The sequence below is a fragment of the Pagrus pagrus genome, assembly GCF_965226575.1.
Source record: "Pagrus pagrus genome assembly, chromosome: 10".
Lineage (NCBI taxonomy): Eukaryota > Metazoa > Chordata > Actinopteri > Spariformes > Sparidae > Pagrus > Pagrus pagrus.
In genome coordinates, this window is record NC_140194.1 from 27,821,944 (window position 1) to 27,844,509 (window position 22,566).

Below are 22,566 nucleotides of genomic sequence, written 5' to 3' on the forward strand. Positions count from 1 at the left end.
ACCAGAGGTGATTGTCGAAAGACTACTTATGTGTCTGAATGAAGTGTGTTTTATGATGACTTATAATGAGGTTATTAAGCTTGTCATAGTTTGGTAAAAGAGAGAGACTTAAAAACAATAATAGTTAATGCAAAAGTATTTTGTTTCTTGACATTTTGGGATTTATTTTGTTCAGGTATCACAAATTCTAAGAGAGCTTGTGAAATGTAGCAGACTTGCTGTTTGCAGAAATCTCCCAGCTGAAACTGCAGGGGCTATCTGTCTATCGCCGCGGTTAGCTGGTTAGCGTGCTAACATCAGTAGACATAGACGTCTTTGACATAACGTCAACACTGCTGTTTCTTCACACTGTGTCTTCACATGCTGCTGTGTGTACACAATGAACCTGAGGCCATAAAGTCCTGGTAGTGACAGAAGGTAAAGTTAAAGTTGTTTTATTTGTTAAGTTATTTTTAAGTAATTATGTGTTTGTTTGTTTTTGGTCCCTCGTGACATTAAAAGCATGAGGAGAAAGAGGGAGGGGACCAGGAAAACAATCCAGATGGTGGCAGGAGGGGTGAGGGGTGTGGGAAGCAGTGAGCCTGGTGTTCAACAAAACCTCTTGGGGGTCTGAGAGGCTCTTTGACTCGTAAAGGGAAACCAATTATACACACAGTTACAGGAAGGAACGATGTATAATGCATAAAGTCATTAGCCTACAACCCACCGTAAAAAAGGGGGACAAAGAGGAGCCAAGAACTAATGGAGTCCATGACTATTATTCTTTCACTGGAAGGCACTTTACAGGTGATTGAAGCCAGTCATTGTTCTCATAACTTCATTAGTGGTTCATTAACCTTATTTCAGCAGCAGGTAGGTAAACGCTGTGGCTCTATTGTTGACTCTGAACAAAATGTGTTGAATTTTTCCACTGAAACAAAAACAGAGTGTGTCATTGACCCTCTCTGATCCTCTGCAGCTGTTTGACCAGCGCCAGCTACTACCACTGAGGGAAGTTTGTTTATTAAGTCCTCTGACCTCGCTGCCCTGTTTACGCCTCCAAGCTTCCCGGACCTCTTCAAAACACAGCAAGGAGCGTGCCAAGTGGCCCTGTGGCTGGAGCCAGCACAAACACACTCTCTGAAGGGAACGTGGGACCATCGTCCTTCAGTGCTTGCACTTCAGATTTCCTCATGCAATTTCAAAATGTGTGCGTGGGTGATCCGTCAGCTATCTTTGAATAACAAACAGGATCTGAATAAAAATTGCGGAAGAGCTGACTTCGAGAAAGCTCTCTTAGGATGTGATTGATATGGGTTGTTGAGTGTTAGGAATACAAAATGATTTTGGTGGGAAAAAAACAAGACCATCCGAAAGTTAAAGAGGAAGTCTATTTTTAAACCTGGGACCTATATTTACATGTTCTGCTGTGTAAATGATTCATACTTAAAGTTCTTGAAACCATCCAGTTGTTATTCTGTTCTGTCTGACAACATCACAGAATTATTCCTACAGAGAGAGACCTTTTTATTATTATTATTATTATTCAATAATAAAAAGATCTGTTTGGTAACCAGAAACACAAAAGCCAGCCATGACTTAGGAAATAAATTCTTGTTGGCAGTTCCATAAACTCTAAACTCCTCTCTCTAACTCTGACTCACGTTTCCACTGTTGTCGCCCTACAACAACTCACATGAACAAGACTTGTGTTTGCTGGTTAAAACAGATCCAACTATCTAACAAACACGTCTATCTCTTGTTTCCGTAATATTGCCAGACACTTACAATAACAACCTCAGCCTGTCAGTGACAGCAGCGAGCACTTGATGAGCTGGACGATGCTAAAATGTTCAACAGAGCTGAGGGAAAGTGACACATTTCACATTACAGTCATTTGACCCATTGTTATAATAAAATATTGAGCAAACCATCCAAAAAGTTAAACATGGTTTCCTAGATAATAAAGCTGAAATAAAATATGAATCTGGGATAAGAAAGTCTGCCGTCCTCTATCCCAGAAATAATATCACGAAAAACAAACATGTTGTTCCCCTTTTCTCGCTCTCTCTGATGCATTTGATACAGTCCCCTGTTCTCTTCATTGTGGAGGAGCATTAAATCGCAGGATGACAACTCTATTTATGTAACCCTCACTCTGTCGGGCTGGTTGCCTCTGTTATTCACCCTCCTCACTATCATCTCTCGTATCTTTGCCACACAGGAACAGTTTCCTCCAGGGCCATGTAAGGAACAGAGCAGGGGGTGGACACACCAGGATGTTGTGCAGAATGTATTCCTGTCAGGGTGGGACCGCTTCGCTAAGGACAGGGCAGCTGACCTGCTGTTCTTTAGTCTTGTCACACTGACAGTGAGGTTCACTGCAGTCAGGTTTCTTCCCCTGTCTGTGTCTGGCTGCTCAGTCACTCCCTCTGCTGTAGCTCTAACGACGATCTCATTTGTGTTCACAGCTGTCCTGCAGGATGAAATCAGAATTGAAGATGAAGTCTAGCGTCCAGATGAATGACACTTATGTTGTAACTTTTCTACCTTCAAACTGTCGGTCCATCAGTGCATTCAACACTTGATCTAGGGCATATATATTTCACAAACTACTGCTCACATCTAACTCTAGAGCAAGGAATGTCTGTCTGTCTGTATGTTATTTGCATATCTGGAAAACCATTCGTCTGATCTACTTCATACTTGGCAGCTTTGTTGCTGAGGACTCAAGGAAGCGCAGCGTTGAATTTGGTGCAATTCAATTTGGCTGGGTGACGACACTGTCCTGCAATTCCACTGATAGCAAAATTCAATTGGAATAGCCAGGTTTCAACCTGTAGAGGGCAGTCGCTATGCATATTTATAACGCAATGTGTGGAATTGAAATACTTTGCAATAAATGTCAAAATATGGACCTGAATCAATCGACAGCACTACTGAACACCCACATACAGTGTATTTCAGCTGGAAAAGTGGTTTTGTTTTTCTTTAAGTTTCTGTGAACAGTAGTATGCTAACTTATGTTAGCCTCAAAGGCTAAAGCGTTTATTGTTGTGAATGTTGTAATATGCCATGGTTCGGTTCAGAAAGCACCGATGTAGTCACCCAGATTTTTCATCTTAAGTATGAAATATTTTTATGATTATCTGGGCAACCCCCATGAGTCTGTGAGCAGTTCAGCAGGCTTAAGACTGGATCTATAACCCACCCCCCCCATATCCCCGTGTATTTGACCAAATACCTCAATATGAATATTGTGACAATGTTGTAGAGATGACTATTAGTTCTTTGATGAAATATTAACCAATGAGATTTTTAATAATTCATTATCAGTAATGTGGATCTATGACTAAGTAGAACAAGTAGAACAATCTGGTAAGTTCAGAAAATGACATCACTTTACTGTAACGCTGCCTTTAAAACCAGGAAACACTCGGGTCATATCAAAACGTAAATCTTAGACCATATTTAGTCTCATATGACAAAACTATATAATATCACTATACTGCCCAGTCCTACCAGATCTGTGTATCAGTTAAGGAAAAATGCTCAGGCTTACATTTGCATTGACCTTGTGTACTGAACTTAAATCATCACCCTGTATCTGTCAAAGCTGTTGAAGGTGACAAACCTATAGAGACTCACTTTAACAGCCAGTGTTACCGGTTCAACACAGCTGTATGTGTGTCCTGAAAGCAGAACCAAGCGTGCCTCTCCCCTTGTTGTTGTCATCACCTTGAGCAGAGTAACACCCAGCAGGACCTACACCCAGAGGAGCTATGAAACGAACAGGAAGTCTAATTCTGGACCACTTCCTGTATGACATTCCTGACCTGAGCTGCCTTCCTGCCAGACTTTCTCAGATCTATGGTTCATCCAGTGACTGTAAATGTATATACTGGACAAGAATGTGATGAGATGGGAAGTAATTCAACCCATTAAAAGTATTTGTTAGGGAGATCTGTTTGAAATAACATTGTGCACTGATTTTCAATATATAACATGTAACATCTTTGCATTAAAATATCTCCTTTGTTATATATTTTATTGAACTGTGTTCTTATATTACCCCAAATGTTTCCAACAAAGTTTAAACCAGACAAATCCACAAGTTTGCTGAAGGTAATGGTGCGTTATATGGTATATGGTTGCCTGTCGATATAACTTCTGAGTCAGAGCAAAGGATGAAGAACTTTATAAAATTATCTCATCTATAAACATTTCTGCCTGAGTCAGGGCAGAGGGATTTTCATCAGCAGTGTTGGTTGTAGTAATGTAGTATACATGTTGATGATTTAATATGAATTAAACATTTGAGCCTTTTTCTAAGAGCACCTGCATGCAAAATCACTGTCTGATTTTGTCAAGTCAATCAATTTAAACACTTCTGTAGCCGTTTCAATCCATTTATTTTATCGTTACCTTATTAAGTGCATAGAATGAGAGTTCACATGAATAACATTTATAACAAAGTGACAGACTGATAGGTGGAAACACACGGAAAAGAACAGGACAGAACAGAGTACATTCATAGTAGCAGCATCACTACAGTCCCCTCCTTTACCTCACCAGTTCTAATCCACTGTATTACATATATAGATTAAATATGTAAATATATGAGTTTATGTATGATATGTATGAGTGAACACTTCAGGCCATGGGAAGGAAGTGATTTGTGATGCCAAGAGGGACAGTAGGTTCTTTTTGTTGAAAAAAGATACATACAAAATACAAAAGAAAAAAAAAAAACAGGCACCAACTTCCACCTAGAAAGGATCAACCTGGCTCACATTGAAAAACTTATTATTTCACCAAACAAAGGCAACAACAAGACTGACAGCTCCCATTCCATCACTAGCTAGCTTTCCTTCTATATTTTAATTACTCGCAGTGTTTTCTGCCATTTCATATACATTCTCAGCCTAGATTAGTTTAGAAGACTTAAAGATTTCCTTCTCCTTCAATATTTATTAGTGTTTCTATACAAATGTATCCATTCCAGTATTCCAGTTCAAACGACACAAAAATACAATATGAATCTAAATATATGTGTAAATTATTGTCACCTCAGCAACTGAGGTGACCAAATCATATTTGCCTACAAAGGCTAAAGCATCTGATTGCCACAAAAAAACAAGTCAAAATAAAACCTGATTTCCACAAAACCAGGATAAAGACAAACTAAAAATATTCAAATGGCAACTGGAACTTAGCAAATAAAAGTGAAAACCAATAGTAATGATTGGATTCAGATTAAAAGAAATAAACAATAGTATGGAAATCAAATAGACATCTCCCAAAGATAAATCAAGATGAGATACAGAAGGTTTAGCCTTGCCAAATGTTTATAATTTGGCAGGTACATATCAGGCAGAAGCTTATCCACTACAGTTCTGAGATAAAGAAACCCAACCCTGATGTCAGTGATGGAGTTACAGTATGCTCTCCCTCAGGTTGCCACTGCTGGATGTATCCAACTGCTCACTTTTTGATGTTCGGCTCCATGTGTGAAAGTCCAAAAGAACTTGGTTGAGTTTCTCCATCCAGTCCAACCTTTCCTGTTTGGTGTCAGCTGAAAACCAGCACCTGCAAAAGAACAACATCCACCAGTTTGTGTACTGTGAACCCATGAGCACTGTAAGAACTGTTAGAGAAACCAGACCAAGTGGCAACCTCCGGGGCTGAAAAATGAGGCAGATGCATCAGTACCAAAAACTGCAAGTCCTTGTTTGGCCACTGGAGGCTGGCTCCAAAAGTGAGTTAATCCGCATAAGAGCCCATGTTAAATATCCAACTTTACAGCAGAAATAAACATGTTTACAGCCTGGTACGACAGTTCAGTTTTGGTCTCTAAAGCCAATGTTCCTGCTCATGACACCAGTACGGGGGGTGAATATTTACATAACCCACTCCTTTAAAATATATCAAGGCTTAAAGTTCTGTGTATTTAGGGGCGTGTCTGCTTTGAGTGACAGCTAGCCTTGAGCCGTCTGCTCGGCTTCACCAGAGCTAATTCCAGGAGCTGATCTTCATCTCTCTGCTGTGTTTGTGACGTTTATGTCTTTTGGATACATTTTAATGTAAATATCAGACAAATAAAATAGTTTTCTGTGCAGTTACTTGGAGTAACAGACAGTAGCGGAGGGACAGATGTCTGTGTTTTGGATTAACGAGCGACCCTGTTAATATTAACTGGCAGACAGCAGTTAGAGTTGGTGATCTCTGGAGAAGACAGCTGCAAGCAGAGCCTGGAGCTTCTGGAGGAAAACACCAGCAGTCGAGAAGAGCACAGTTTTGTTTTTTCAACTTTTGGGATAAAAGTGGATTTATCTTCACTCTTGCTTCTCAGCCTGTCCACAGCAACCAGCTGTGCAAGTGCAAAAAATCCACTGTAATGTACTGTAATTCTCTCATATTTGACTGCTGAATGGAGGGGAAATGTACTTTACTTCGTGAATGCACAAAGAAGAGATGGGGAAAAGAAAAAACACTGAAGGATAACAGAATCAAACAGAGCATCTGGTAAGTGCTAACTCTGGTCAGAACTAATGTTAAACTGAACACAAACACAGACACACACCCTTGGTGCCGGTTGTTGCTCATCATTTTGGGGCTAATGTACAGTAAGATATTTTGTCTGTATGGGGTGAATAAACAAGTGGACAAAATCACTATCTTTATGTGTGAACAAAGATAGCTTGTAAGCCTTAGCTAGCTCAGTAGCCTCCAGCTAGGTGGGTTTGTTTAACTATCGACAGCGATGGTGAACGCCAGAACCACCCACTTTGAGTTTCCTTCTGGCTCGTCAGAAAGCTATGGAGGCACATTCATTCTGTCCACCATTTTAACAGTCAATGATACAGACTTGTCTGTAACAGGTGCTACTGTAAACTGTAAATTCACAGATGACGACTATTGTTTTTTCTACTTGTTCTTCAAAATTAAGACCACATCCATTGGCACACGATGTAAAAGGTACTTGAAAAGAGTGTAAAGGCTATACGTCTTTTTCCCCAATGGTGACCTCTCTGTTTCAAAATACATTTGGGGACACATCCAAATCACTGATGTCACAGAAGGCGTTTCCCCATCAACTGTCAAAAGTAAAACACCCTCTGTGACATCACTAGTGAGCTGCACCTAGAAGAGCAACATGCTTCATTCTTACTGTAAGCAAAAGTGACAATTATACTTAAACAGGTTTTCAGAACAAATTAAGCATCATATTGGTCAAAATGTGCAACCTCAAAAATGATCAAAAGCAGTCTTGAAGGAACAGTTCACCCCCAAATAACAATTCAGTATCTACTCAGCCCCATGCTGAAGAAGTTCAGTCAAGTTATGTAGTCCACAAAACATTTCTAGAGCTTCACAGAAAAACAGTGAGCAGCAGTCTCCTTAACAACTGAAGCTGATGTGTACTTGTTAAATTATTTAAACCCTTTTTCAAGCTGAAATCTCGACTGTAGCTGCCGAGCTAAATGCATTAGCGTGCCCCCTGTCTGAGGTTGGTGCACAAGCTCGACCGCTCGCAAGGGTGTAAATATTGTCTTTTCTGATCAATTTGGGATCACAGGGCTTACAGATATTTGGATTACGCTGGATGAGCTGCATGGAGCCATTTGATGTTGTTTTTCCAGCTGTTTATTTACATTTTAAAACAAGTCCTCATCTGCTGCAGTTGTTTTTGAGAATACATCACCTCTGTTTTGCTGTGAAGCTCCAGAAATGTTTTGCGGACTATAAACTTCACCTGACTTTCCATCAACATGAGGGTGAGTAGATAATGACTGAATTTTTTTTTGGTGAACTTAGCCTTTTAAAAAGGAACAGTGGAATATGGGTTGATTATAATGCAAGGACACAAGAAACAAAGATCTGTATTGAAGCACTCAACTAAACCGAAAAGAAATTTCGTGTATTACTTTCTACTACCACATTTTCCAGGGTGTTGGAGTTTAGATGCAATCTTACTTGGACAAGGCTTCCTGGCTGTCGTCCTTCTGCTGCTGTGTGACGTTGCTCACCAGCTCAAAGGTGAAAGGTCGAGCACAGGAGTCCCTCTTCACAGGCCTGACAGACTGACTGAGGGAGCTGGACAGAGAAATGCTGCCCTCTGCCTGCTGGGAGGGTTAAACAGAAAACAGAATTTAAATCAATGAAGTGACACAGCGACTTTGTCTGCCGGTCAGTCTGTTGGTCTATTCATACCTTAGTTTCTTTGTCATTGGGATGGTTCCAGTAGTACATGTTACATTCCTCCAGAACAAAGTATCGGCGATGCCACACCCCGTATCCACTGATCAACTCAAACATCGTCTGGGAACAAGAGTAAGAGTGAATTTACTGCAGCAAATCTTCAGGCTGTTTTTTTTTACATTTAAAAAAAACTTCTGTTTTGATTATTTCTGTTATACTTAGGATTTAGCAAAAACAGGAGCTACATTCCCACCGGGGTGTGAATCTGCTTCTTCTCAGTGTGTTTAAGATACAGATTCTTGCTAAAACAATTACAACAAAATTGAATTCTCATTTTTTTTTTACGTTTAAGTAGCAGAGTATGATACTAAATTGCTTGTTAATATAGATATGGAATGTAGCCAGAGAGTCGTGGAAAAGATAAAAAAAAAAATGTCACATCACTGACCAGGAAGCCTTGGTGCTGTACATTTGAGTGACTTTCACTGTCTAGTCGCAGGTAGATGTTGCCCTCTAGAGGAGATAGAAAAGGCACCTGCAATCAGGGAGGAAGAGGGAGAGGACACACTGTAAAAACAAGTACTAAGTCAAGGATGTGTAAAGAAACAAAATACAATATTTGAAGAATTTCATTCCAACAAGCATTTGTGTAAAGAAAAATTCAACTTTCCTGATCAAACTGTGACCAGATGTGCTCAGAAGTGACTTTTAAGAGATTGAATTTATACCCATTAGAGTCATTACGAGTAGGTATCAGCAATGTGCGTACTACATGTTGGAATGAAATTCCTCTTGTACATTTCAAAAAGTTAGCACACAGACACACACACACACACACACACACACACACACATAGACCTTCTACAGAGAGAAAACTTAATGGGTGAAATGACACAGTGACTTGATTAGAAGTATACTTTCTATGCCGTCATATTCCTCCCAGTAATCGTCGATTACTTAAATAGTCTAAGTAATCCCCTTAAACTCAATCAGTTTTTTCCACAGCCCAGGATGACGTCCTCAAATGTTGTTTTGTCCACAACCTAAACATAACTACCATAGAGAAGGAAAAGAAACCAGAAAATATTCACATTGAAGAAGCTGGAATCAGAGTTTTGACTTCTGTTTTCATAGATAATTACTCAAACAGATGAATTGATTACCAAAGTTAATGGTGATGAATTTCACTGACAACTAAAGGATTAACTGCTAACTCTCACAACATGCATACAAATATATTTCACTATGAATAAATATCCAGTGTTTATGTACAATGGAGTAAATATATATATATATATATTTTTTTTCATTTTGCTCTTAAGCACTATGTCATTTCACAGTCAAAGTATCGCAACATGATGTAAATCATCAACTTCATTTACCACGAACATCCATCAATTAATTTGGAAGACTGAAATCATGAGTCAGAGGTTAGGTTTGCAGTGAGAGGTGAAAGGCTGACAGTGTTGTGAAAAGAGTGAAACCTTTTCCTGAAATTCATCTCCCAGCAGCCTCCTGATTTTGCCATCAAGTTTCATCTGAGTGGAGGAAGCAGGAGAGAGAGAGGGGAGGGAGGCAGAAAGGGAGGGGCAGACATGTTACATCACCAGTGAGCCCACCCATGTGTTGAAGCTTTTGACAGAATAATAAAAAAGACCAAAGGGATGTATAGTGGTGTCTTCTGTGGTTGATTGGTGCTGAAGGTAAAAAAAGCAAATGCACAGAGAGGTGCAAAACCTGGTGACAGTGGACATGCTCTTCCTTTCCTGAATGTTTCATTCTATGAATTATTACAACAAAAGGAAAAAGCTTCCTGAAAGTACAAATCAGTTGGAACTATCACGCTTACATTTGACGTGCTTTGAGCGGTGCATATCATCTTTTTTCTACTCTTTTCTTTTTCTTTAGTTAACTCAGTGTTGTGTCACAAGGTTTGTTGCTGGATTGGTTGTAGGTCTATATAATTGTGTCCAAAGTCATTTTTCCTGTTGATAATGCCCCTTAGAAAATAAAAAAGAACTGCGAGGTTTCAGACAAATATGCATTTGAGAATTGATGCTAGGCTCGTAGATTCTATTGGTTGGTTAGTTTCTAACCTTTTAAACTATTCAACTGACCAACAATGTTCAGTACACTTTTTATATGTAGACACAATACTCTGGTTTGAGTAAGACAGGCTTGTATTAGGCTTTAATTTCTAAAGATGCCAAAAAGTTTGAGAAGAGTCTTCCAACAATACCATGACAGATCATTACCTTATCCAGAGGGAACTTGCTGTGTCCCAGTGAGGCCAAGGTGATCTTATGGGAACCCACCAAACAAAAGTTACTGGAGCGACGAGTGTTGACAGCTGGAGGAGCGGCTGAAGGACAGAGAAGCACAGACTGAAAACTCATAATGAACATGAACTGGTCAGCAGTAATGTACAGACCATTGTGGCCACTCATAGCTTATTGGGTTTATCAGCTTTTGCATACAAAACATTTAATAGGTACCATTCTGGATTTGTTGTCGTTGACTTGAATCAAACAGTCAAAATAAATTAAGCTTCCTTGTACTATGACAAACACTGATCAATATACAAGTCAACTTACATGTCAGACTGTGACTGGATCTCTGTTGAAAACAAAGAAAGTTTAGGGAAATTATTCTGTGAGGTGAAAGAAACACACTGTAATAGCTGGCATGAAACAAAATCTGGATACTCACTGTGATGGTATTCAGGAGCTTTCTCGGTGTGACCTGAATATGTAAAAGCACCATGAATGAATCAGACCGTCACTGATATAAACACACGGCTCATTATTTGGCTCACCAACTTACCCGTGACTTGGTGGTGGTCCGGTCCGTGCTGCAGTTACTACCTGAAGTGTGGGACTAGAAGGCACAAAAACAGGCACATTAAAAAATCCACATTAGATCTAACTGTTCTGTGTATTTCACAACTTTCTATAACTGAAAAAAGAAGAAATTATGAAACAAACTGAGCAAGAAAGTAGCCAAGCTCCTGTTAGTAAAAGAACAGCTGGGCAGCTCTCTCTTGTACAGGATGGCCACAAATAAAATGTGTTTTTACAACTAGAATGGCAGTCATAATACAACTAATACACAGTCAAACAAAGAGTATTCCTACGGAAACCAAGTATTTGTGATGTTTTGACCTACAGTATCATTAGGCCCTGCAGTGGGTATCAGGTGGTGCCATCATAAAGCCACTGAGCCCATTTATAATAGAATTAGCAACTGACTGAGATGAATTAGACCTTCAATACATTACCAAGAACGACTTCAAAATGTCAAATGTTTTGTCTTACCAGGCTGTAGACTTCCACATCGATTTCAAAGGATGAGCGTATATCCTTCCTGACATATCAAGGAGACAAAGCAAGCAATGCATTAATCTATATACCACTGATATGATCACAGTGATACTGATACAGTGACAATGCAAAAAGATTTAAGTGTCAAAAAGACTCATCGTGATCATTTAATAATGAGTAATGTTTGTGAAAAAGATAGTGTCCCAGGTTTATTACAGGAGAGGACATAAGACCTGATGTGGACAAAAACTTGATGATGAAGAAGAAGACAGGGTCGACTATCACTGTCCTACCTACTGCATCTTTCCTACACATGCATGTATCGTGTATTGTGCTGTAATGCATTTATTTTATTGTAGTTACTTATCTTGCAGTATTTCTGATTCATTTCTATTTCTAATACCATATGGTAAAGAGGTGCCAGTTTTTTGTTGTGATGAAATTTTTGTTTATGCAAAAGTAAAAATAAAATATATAAACGACTTTACAAAACACAGTGATACATATCGCATCATATCTACCTGGTGTTAGTGTTTTAGTCATTGTGTAAGGGTGTTGTGTTGTTGGGAGACAAATTGGTTAAGGTTGTCTCAATGCAACCATTCATTTACAAATGTGTTGATAAAATATAAATTGGAAATCAAGAAACACATTTGATGTATCCAGTGATGTTCCTCACTGACTGAAGCTTTAAAAACATGTTTTATGTGCAGATAAAAAAACACCAATGTCAAATTAGGAAAACAAAGAAAGAAAGATGTAAATGCTGCAAATTTGTGCTAGAAGCAGAGCATAAGACTTGTCAAACAAAGTAACATGAACCACTTAATGAAGTGCAGCTTACAGAGTGACAGAAGTAGGGAAGGAGATGGTGTCTCCATTCTGAGCATCAGCAGCTGTGGCCAGTGGGGTGGCCAAGATGTTGCAGGGCCCATAGCGGATCAGGATGAAGAAGTAGTGACTTGGACGACCTTAAAGGAGGTACATAGACAATTCAGTCTTTTCAAAGTGGATGTCAACCACTTCATTTGTGTATATGAACTGAATTTTGAAATAGGTTTTTATTGAAGTCATACTACATCAGTAATGTTAAAATGCTGTGCTACCTGATCGGTTGTGCGAGGAGCAGACAAATTCAACCTTGAGAGGCAGCTGGATGTTTGTGATGGCGACAGTCCCTCTGCAGGGCTGCTGGGAAACACTGTCCCTGTCCTCTCCTGCTGCCTCTCCTGACTCAGAGTTTCTCTCCTCCCTCAGCCTGGCAACCTCTGCCAGCAGGGCCAAGCGTTTCTCACCTGACAAGGAAAAGTATTTCACAAGAATAATAACATCACAGAGAGGAAAACAAAACAAAACATCTAAACTACTCATTTCTTTGAGCGCAATTATTCAAGCTTTGGAACAAGATGAATGTAATATATTTCAGATCAACTAAATGTACAAATGTATGACTTTATTATTATTATTATTATTTTGAATACCGTTGTCATTCTGTTACTTTTACTATTTCATCAACTGTATGTTAAACGTAAAAAGTATCAAAAGAATGCAATTGCTGTTGAGGCAAGACAATACAGTGTGAACATGGCTTCCTATCAATGGCACACAAAGATGGGACAATTAAACCAAAGATCTTGATGTGTACATACAGGAGACCAGCAGAAGTTTCTCAGCTTCAGCCTCCTCCAGTGAGCCTCGTCCGTGCTCCTCATCAGTGCAGCAGCTCAGAGCCTGCAGAGTCTGGTTGATGATGGTCTGCAGCTTCCCTGCCTCTTCATTAAGAGCCTGGGAAAAACACAAGACGATATGCAATATTATGGGTTATTTAGTGTTAGTACTCGATTTAATTCAATCCAAGCAATTGGAGTGAAGTTTACAAATCAAAATTAGTTGATTTACAACAACAGTTAAAACACCAAAGGTAACTTTCTAGAGAAATATAGTTAATTGTTGAGTTTCATGCTGGCACTTTGGGTTGGTGCCTCGCATCCAACACCAGCTCAAACTGTCAGTATTTGATGACCTGGGGATGAGACTCAACAATCAACTATATTTCTCTAGAAAGATAAATGTTGCTGATATAATGGGTTAGCCTTCTTCAGTTGAAAAAGAGTTGAAAACAGAGCTGCACACCGTGATTTTCTCCTTGGCGTTGACAGAGGGTTGAGGTTGGGACTTCACAGGCGCTCGTCTTTGAACCCCAGGAGTGACACTCTGAATTGTGGGCGGCTTAATCTGTCTTTGTGTGCGGTAGGCATCAATACTGTCAATGAAAGTACAATTTACAGACATGTGAGAGTACCATTCAACTACACAGATATGTTAACAATATACCCACATAACATATGAAAGAACACTTAGAATCATTATTATTATTATTATTATTATTATTATTATTATTATTATAACAGCCTTTACAGCTCCTATATTTTAAAGAAAAATGATTTGAAGATGATTACAGTCCAATCCAACATGTTCATACAATTTGATGATTGAAATATAAAGCAGCCTTTATATAACAGAGAAACACTTATGGCAACCAAAATCCTATTTATCATATCTAAATCTATACAGTGATTTAAAATCAAAGCTTTAGTTTGGCCTCTATCACAGCTTTAATGTTCTTTTATGGCTATGACACCAGTGTGAAAACACTAAACAGTATACATCACTGGGCCTGTAACCTCCCAAATGTGTGTTGCAAGAAACAACACTGATGATTTAAGACTGACACTTCGATAGGAGGTTACTCTAAACACAAGCTGCAGCTGTGATTACCTATATAGAGGTGCAGTTTCAGCAGGAGGGGTGGAGGTCTCTTCTGGAGTCAGGAGCAGTGATGGAGGATTGGACTCCTGGCTCACCGCCAGTCGCTATTGGTGGGATGAAGAACATTAAATAAATCCATAGAGGATCTGAATTTATAAGCTTTCCCACTTAATCTAGACAGCTCCATAACTGAACTTATGTACAAACATCTCAAAGTTATGAACTAATCTTACCAGAGGAGTAACCACAGCCTCTACAGACTTGCTGAGGGGAGACAGGATGCCATTTGGAGGAAAAGTCAGCAGCTCATCTCCGCTGCTTTCAGGCTTCATGCTCTCATCACACTCTTCTTTGGCCTCCCGCTCTTCTTCACTTTTCTCCTTCTCAGACTCCATGTCCATCTTATCTTTGTCTCCAGGGCAAACGCCAATACCACTGTCATGGTCCTCAGTGTCTTCATCTTCCACCCTCTCCCCCTGCATCCTTCCGGCATATTCCAGCACTTCCTCAAACATCTGGTCGATGATTTCAGCGGTGTTGGTCTCATCGTGAGAGCTTAGTTCAACTGAGGGAAGACACATTCACAAATAAAAACAACAATTAAAACAATAGATGGATGGCTGGTGAAGTCCCAGAAAACTCATGAATAAATGTTAAAATGAAGAAAACCCACAACAGACAGATCCATCTTTTATCACATTCATTTCCCCAAGTGCAGTTTTTGTTTTCCTCTTGCCACCATGTGATTTAGAAAACATGCAGCTCGCAGACACAGTTTACTGATGAACCAGTGATCTCTGTCTGACAAATAATTGACTTCACCATAATGTTCCCCGTCTCCTAAGGTGTCCACAGGTGGCCCAGGTGCTCACACCGACGTCTTCTTACTGTTCTCACCTGACACACTTGTGTCTGCCCTGGATTCCATGGAGGTATTGGTCTCAGACAGGGTGGAGTCATTGATTAGCTCGGGCTCCAGGATAAAGGTGACTTTCTTTGAGCTCTCTCCTCCCTCGGACTTGTGAGTGTCTTTTGTCAGCCTATCTAAAACACCCTGCCTTCCATCTACTGCAGCTTGCTCCATTTCCTTAATCTCCAGAAGGTGATCTGATACCTGGACTTCTGTTAAACACTGATCACCATCACTTCCATCGCTGTCTGTTGATTTAGCCAGAGTCTCTACTTTAAGTTTAGCTACATCTTCCATATTTGTTTCAAGCTCTGTATAGTCATCTTTCAGAGCCTGAGCTACGTTTGTGAAAGGAGATACCTGTGTGTTCTTCGCAATGCTATTTGGACCTCTTCCGTCTGACTCTAGATCCATGTCCTCTTCTTTTATACTGACTGTCTGGACCTCCTTTGACTGTTGACATATATCATCCCTATGATTACTTGATTCAGTGTCTTTCTGGTCTTGTTTTATTGTAAAAATATGCATATCTCCTTTGAGTGCTCCCTCATAACACCCTTCACAAGACTGTATGTTGCCTTGGTCTTTGTTTGAAGGCGACTGGTCTTTCACAGAGTCATCTAAACAGCTGTCTTGCTCCAATTCATCCTCCTCAGGTCTAGGTTTCTCATCTACCTGCATTTCAAAGGAGCCAGCAATCTCAGCAGAGACATTAGCCAAATAACATTCACCATCCCGGATGTCAGAATCTTCACTATCGTCTGCAACACTGCCTCCCTTCTCGTTTTCCACTCTGGATGATTCCAACTGCCCTTCCTCCTCTTTATCACACATATATTCCTCCTGCTCACCCATTTTAGACTCTTCCTCAATGTACAACTCGTCTTGAGGATATCTCCAGAACTTTACCTCCTCATCTGTTGAAGGCTCAATCTCCTCTTCGCTGTGTTGATAACCACCAATTTCTTCTTCAACTTCTGCAAATGAAGACATCTCAGATGCACCCTGTTCAGTTAGTTTGGAGACCGTGCCTAGCAAGCTCTGCTCATCACCTGTAGGCAACTCTGACACATTGGGATCCTCACTAAAAGATGCTCTGGAGAAACTCTGATCCTTGCTAAAAGACAACTTCAATACAGTCGGGCTCTGTAATTGTTGGGGCCTTAGCTGGTCCTCTTCATTTCCAATGGAAGCCTTGTGCTCCATCTCCTCCCTGACTTCTCCATCCTGTACTTCTCTTTGCGCCTTCCTTTCCACTACCAGCTGCCCTTCATTAGAGTCTTCAAACTGTACAGATCCTGTCGGAGTTTCAGAGTCACAGGGTGCCCTTTTACCTGTTGGAAAAGTAGTCTCACATCTTAACACTAGGCTACCTATGCTTCGTTCTTGATACACTTGAGAATATTATACTTAGTAGTCATATCGATCTATTATAGAGAAGGTTCCAAAAGTTATTTAACATCTTCAGAGTAAAAACACAAGTTTATAAAGAAAACTAAGATAAATACTGTTACAGATGCAGAGTCTGGATTAGGAAAACAAATATTGATGGGGACACAATACTGGCCTTGCAGCTCAGTTCTACTGATACAATACTACTTCTGCTGCTACGGTCTGTCTCCTGCAATGTTTTGAATCAACTCTTCAAACTACAGAAACCAAATGTGTTCATTAGGACAGGATGGGGGAAAGTCAAAAGTCTCACCTGTGCCATCTGAAGAATGCCTCTCTGCGCCTGACGCAAGAGCTTCAGTGAAGCTGCCATCTTTCATCTCAGCATCACCATCAGCCTGCTGAGTGCAAAAATATCAGCAGCAGAAAACAAAGATAAGAGCTTTATATGGTATTTATTAATGCACTAAAAGAATAGAAAATACTGCATATGGCAGTTATGATCTTAATGTAAGCCATTTGCCCAACATCCACAGAAACAGTGTGAGGAGCTATAGCAAACAAGCAAATAGTGTATTCAAACCCCGAAAGCCAAAATATACAAAACAGCCATTGTGACCAGTAGAGAAGAGCAATTAATGACAAGGTGTGTCATGCTGATTAGTCACATATTTACAAACCTCTCCAAGGTTACTCTATGTACAGTACATTACAGGTAGTAATATAATTAAAATGTTTACACTCATCTCAGTGAAATAGTTTGTCACCTTGTCATCACCCCTACGAGAACTCAAGTGAGGCCGTTACCATTTGCTGCTGTTCATGACGTGAGAAGTGAAAAGGTAATCCTTTCTGTGAACAGCCAATATCCCCCAAACCACACCAGACATGTGTATGTGCACCATTTCAAGAGTAAACTTCCTTCCTCAAAGAGACAAACACTGGAGCCATGTGAATGGGTTATTCTGCCAATAAAGTAGTATGCTTGGATGCTGATATTTTCCTTATTGCGTTACCAAATTCAATTCTTATCCCTGCCAGAAACTAATACTGCCCATTCTATTGGCTCCAGCATTGCCTATGTGTCAAAGCACAAAAGTGGCCAGAGAGTGTTATTTGGTCACAGACTCACATCCCAGGGCTGTATGGGAGGCCAATGAACTACCCTTCTAGACATAGGAACCCAGTCAGGAGCTGAGGGGCCAGGAGGAGTCCTTCCCTGCTAATATTACATGAGCTGGTGTGTAAAACAGTCTCAAACAAACTGGTATAATTCCTTAAAAAACACAAAAAATACATCCACAAACTTAGGAGTTGTCGAATAACAAAATTGCCTGCTATTCAAACCCTATAGCCATAGCCATTTGTATTAGCATCAGAGAAATTATGAAAGCAATCGAGAAATGCATGAGATTGTTCTGGTCTATCTGTAGAGTTTTGAGCCAAATCAACCACATATTCACAAGACATTACTGATAACTGCGACTAAATCACTCTTGAGTGTTTGAATGATCACAAACCCACCTCAGTCAACGAAGGATCAGAGCTGCTCCTTTTCAGCCAGGCATTCTCACTGATTGGTTGCAACAGGCTCAACTCCTGCTTCCGCTCCTGATCAGTGAAACCATGTCAGATGTCAGACACAAAGAAAGAAAGAAATAGAAATCAGTTAATTAATTAATTCTTAAATGCATATAATTAAGTCTACTGCAGCTGCTAGTAGCTTCAGTTTATATGATTTCAATCATTTTAAAGACATTGCTGAACTCTTGGCTGACACCGTGACCCGGCCCCAAATTTTAACATTCATTGATTCACAGACACTCCTGATGGACACTCACATATTTCAACTTGTGTAAATCATTTATTTTACCGGGGTTTTCAGGTTATTGACCATCTCACTACAAGAACTTGAGAGGTGTTGATGTTGGTGCTGATCCCAGTAATGTAGGTACTACCAATGCATTTCAACAAAAGCCTCTGAACCTACATCACGCATGCGAGAAGCCTGCTTGGAGCTGGGTGTTGTAGTGTCCTGGAGTTTCTGCTGAATGTCAGATACAAAGTTGGAGCAGGTCCGAGGGCAGGGGTCGGCTGGGCTCTGTGTGGGAGCGGGGCTAGCCTGGAAGACTGGCACTTTAAACCGCTCCATTCGCTGATTAAATTCTCCCTCACCTGGAAGGAAAACATTTATAGAGATTAATTTTCAAACATAAATATAAACTGAGCCAAATTTAAATTGAACATTTCCTAATGATGTTCTCTTACAACAGTAGGTTTTTTTTTTTTTTCACCATCTTTTGTAACAGACTTTTTATACCTTGCCAACCACAGTAATGATTTAATGAAATGATTTGGATGAAATTTATTCTCTGAGCTCTTTGAATGTGTGTGTATATACGCATCCTTACTAAGGAGATGCTCTCTAAAGCCCTTTTCGTGGATGATGACGGATGGGCTGTGAGCCCCGGGATCAGACAGGCACCGCTGGGCCAGAGGAGCTGCTCCTAAAACAACAAACACAAACTGAAGTATTTATCTGACATCACTGTCACAACAGCTCCACACAGATTGCTCAACTCCTTGGCGACTGTTCTCATCTCGCAAGGAGATAATCCAGTTTGAATGTTGACCTTGGCTGCCATGACGTACCACTACCTTCAGTGGTTTCATAAATCCTATCAGGTCCAAACTAGTACAGTTTAGTGCAACAGCCATGCAGCCTTCAAGTCTTTGTTGAATCAGTTTTTTTGGGAAGGTCTTGATGAAACAATACAGCTATTTTTGAAGCTTTGGTGTGTGAACAGTAGTTAGTTATGTTGCATCATACAAAGGTGTTTCTAATATTTAATCTACACTTGGGAGAACAAATTAGTCTGCAGGGGTTACCTTCTCTTCTCTGGGTAAGTTGCTGGACTCGAGATCGGATGGAGGGAACCATTGGTGTGTCTGGCTTTGTCTCTAGCTCAGCTATGCGTCCAGAGGAGGAAGGTTTAGGACTACGGTTCTCCTGACCAGCTGCCCCCAGGCGCCGCCGCTTCTGGCCATCGTTTACCTCTGAGACATCAGACAGAACGATTGCAAAAGCACAAAATTTTATTACTGCAAAGGCCGCTGTGAAAATGCAGACATACTGAAGATATACCTGTAAACATGGACATTCTCACATCACATGCACAAACTTACCTGATGGTGAGAGGACATTATCTTCAGAATCTGACAGAGGTGCTCTCGGTCTCTTCAGGTGGATATTTCCACTATTTTCCTCGCCAGCTTCCATACTGAGCCACAAACACAGTGACATCACGGGTTAATGTAAGATGGCAGCTGATATTATACTAAAACATGTCATGCACAACAGCATTAGTGCAAACAACAGTGAAGCAATGGCATTTTCTATCGCAGTGACTGTCTCATAACACCTGCTTACTGGTAAACAACCAGATAAAGTTATCATGGGCTATGAATGGAAGGAACATATTAGGCAAAAACACTAGCAAAGGATAGCTATGCATTTGGCAGACAGCAGAAACTCTAATACTGGATTAAAAAGCTTCTGCCTTGTACCAAGTAAAACATGGCAACGCCCAGCGCTTCTGTAACAGCTCGGATCATTTTAAAAATGAAATCGCATATTCATAAAAAGAAAGGGCTCGCTAGTCAGCTAAATCGTGTGATCGTGTTAACACTGGCAACGCATAATAACCCTGTGTTACTTCTTACTACTTCTTTTTAAACATCGAGACAGCCTGTCACTTGACAACTAGCTAAAGGTACATTAGCAAGCTAATGCTAGCAACACTGTGAACTTTGACTAGCGTATTTCAAGCTAATTTAACGTAAACTGAACAGCATAACGTTAGCCTAGCTAGGAGCGAAATGCTAACTTTAGCAGGAACAGTGTCCGCGTAAACACAGTAAGCAGCGCAGCGTGTATATAATGAGCAAGTCGTCTGTTGCCTTACCTGAAAATATGTCTGAACGAATCTACAGTCTGTACTAAACAGGTCAACGCTAACTGACGTTCAAACAAGAAACAACCTTCTTGTTGTTTTCTGCTTTCAATCTCCTCCTCCAACTTTGAATTTCAGCGGGTCTTGTGACGTTAGCGTAACATTCAACTGCAGTCCCGTAAATACTGTCGAGGAGCGCTGATCTGGAACCAGTCCAAAACCAGCTGGCCTGTTCTACCACAGGGCAGGCTGAAGAGTGTAAATCTGATCCCAGGTCTGTACCTCCCAGCGAGCCTATTTTACCGTATTTAACAAAGTAAATACGCAAATCAACATTCCATTACATTATCACAACAAAACACTGATTGTTGAGACTTCGGCATGTCCCACCAACAGAAGTGCTACTTCCGTTGAAAATGAATAACATTTTCCTATTTAAAATAATCACGGTTTGTCATCTGTGCAATTTCTGTTGTTTGAACGTGTATGTCCATAATTTATATGATTATGTGTCAGCCCAGTACCCACAAAAACAGTTGTCCCAAAACAAGAGAATAACATTTGAATTTGATAAAACCGTGAAAAATCATGTAAAATGTATCATACATATTCTAGATGAAAGAGTAGAATGTAAAACATCTTTAAAACGAAAAGCAGTGAATTTTAAACAATATTTATTCTTATTCTGTGGTAAGTCAAAATGTGTCAACACTATCAGATATTTATGAAAAAGCAATAAAATCAGGCACCCACATGGTCAACCCTATTCCTGAGGACCCCCTTCCCAAACCTACATGTTTACTAAATGCAACAATGTAAACATTTTTAATTTTTTTTTCTTATTCTTTTTTTTTTTTTTACATATTTATTGATGTGTCTACTCTCACAACCATAACATGTCAACGCTCTTTTGTTTAGAAAGGGTTTTTATTTTTACATTAAGACATAAATGTATGCATTTTAGGCTAGCCAGAGAACTAGAATTAAAACTGGAGCCCATCTTGCAATGGGATCAGATGAGCCGCAACTCTGTCAACATGTTGCCATTCCAACCCATGAGTACTCAGTAGTCAATGCAACAATATTACATGAATACTCAGTAATCAGTGCAACATTATAATGTGAGTACTAGGTACTTATGGAACAAACCACGGCCATGCTCTTCTGCAACTCTCAAATTTAATTAAAGTCATATGGTGTTTATGAAAATAACAATGACTGTCCAGCTTAGGATGAAAGTCCCTGGTAACTAACTAAAGTTATTGAAAGAAATGTAGTAGAGCACAAGTACAATATTTGCCTCCAAAATGTAGTGGAGTGAAAGCATCAAGTCGTACATATACCTCATAATTGTACTTAACTACAGTACTTGAGTAAATGTACTTAGTTTCATTCCATCACTACTCACTACTCTTATGGCATACAGTATATGGACTACAAATATGGAGACAAGAGAAGACAAATGGTACACATATTTAAAGTAATAATCCTGAAGATTGTCATGTAAATAAATATGTGTTAAGTCACTATCTATCACTGAATGAGCCAACACCATGATGATTGAGCCTATGGCCCACTGATGAAAGCCCTTGCATTTGCTGTCATACCAAAGATGTACGCTGGGTGTCGGTCACCCAGCAGTGGTTGGTGGGCCGGAGAGAGTAGGTGGTTCGCATCATAATGAGCGGAATACGTTAGCTTCATGTTAGACAATGAATAAGTATATACATAATGTCACTTTTATAGCAACCATTTTTTATTCTGTAAACAGTAAATGTTATAATTAATGTCCCAGAAGACATCATTCTCTTTATGCTTTCATGTGGTGTTGTTATGGAGGTGTGGCAAAGCTGCCAACTGCCAACTGACTGACGTCACACAGATTTGGATCTCCAGGAAGCAGTGAGGTCCAAAAATACACCTGCAGTTGCTGCTTCTGGAAATCTTCGAGAATGCCACTTTAAATAAAACAAACAACTGCAATGATCTCTAAACAACAATGCCATAAATATGAAAGATTCCATCACTAATAAGTTTCTTT

General features: G+C 39.9%; 1 protein-coding gene across 9 annotated transcripts; it reads right to left on the reverse strand.

The window, feature by feature from the left end:
- Positions 1-4,373: 4,373 nt before the first annotated feature.
- anln2 (anillin, actin binding protein 2) lies at positions 4,374-20,708 on the reverse strand. Of its 9 annotated transcripts, none has more exons than XM_084365109.1 (25): positions 20,538-20,707; positions 19,759-19,853; positions 19,462-19,629; positions 18,984-19,079; positions 18,563-18,747; positions 18,097-18,183; positions 17,705-17,791; positions 16,886-16,973; positions 15,168-16,514; positions 14,504-14,835; positions 14,280-14,374; positions 13,635-13,764; positions 13,151-13,286; positions 12,608-12,796; positions 12,346-12,472; positions 11,496-11,544; positions 11,005-11,058; positions 10,891-10,923; positions 10,776-10,797; positions 10,437-10,543; positions 9,666-9,719; positions 8,630-8,716; positions 8,194-8,301; positions 7,957-8,105; positions 4,374-5,568 (listed from the first exon to the last, which is right to left on the reverse strand). In XM_084365109.1, the coding sequence occupies exons 2-25, from the start codon at positions 19,850-19,852 to the stop codon at positions 5,415-5,417; spliced, it is 3,978 nt and encodes a 1,325-aa protein (XP_084221235.1). In that variant the 5' UTR covers position 19,853; positions 20,538-20,707; the 3' UTR covers positions 4,374-5,414. The 9 variants fall into 9 exon arrangements, with proteins under 9 accessions (XP_084221235.1, XP_084221236.1, XP_084221234.1 ...); XM_084365110.1 differs by having other exon boundaries at positions 16,886-16,970; positions 17,705-17,794; XM_084365108.1 differs by having other exon boundaries at positions 17,705-17,794.
- Between the last annotated feature and the right edge of the window lie 1,858 nt (positions 20,709-22,566).

Bases quoted from the DNA above. Each gene is read 5' to 3' on its own strand.
- anln2 (XM_084365108.1), bottom strand. From the start codon at position 19,852: ATGGAAGCTGGCGAGGAAAATAGTGGAAATATCCACCTGAAGAGACCG. The intron at 13,765-14,279 runs GTAATCACAGCT...TTTCATTGACAG, and splicing joins GAAACTGCACCTCTATATAG to TATTGATGCCTACCGCACAC. The intron at 8,302-8,629 runs GTCAGTGATGTG...TCTTGTTCCCAG, and splicing joins TACAGCACCAAGGCTTCCTG to ACGATGTTTGAGTTGATCAG.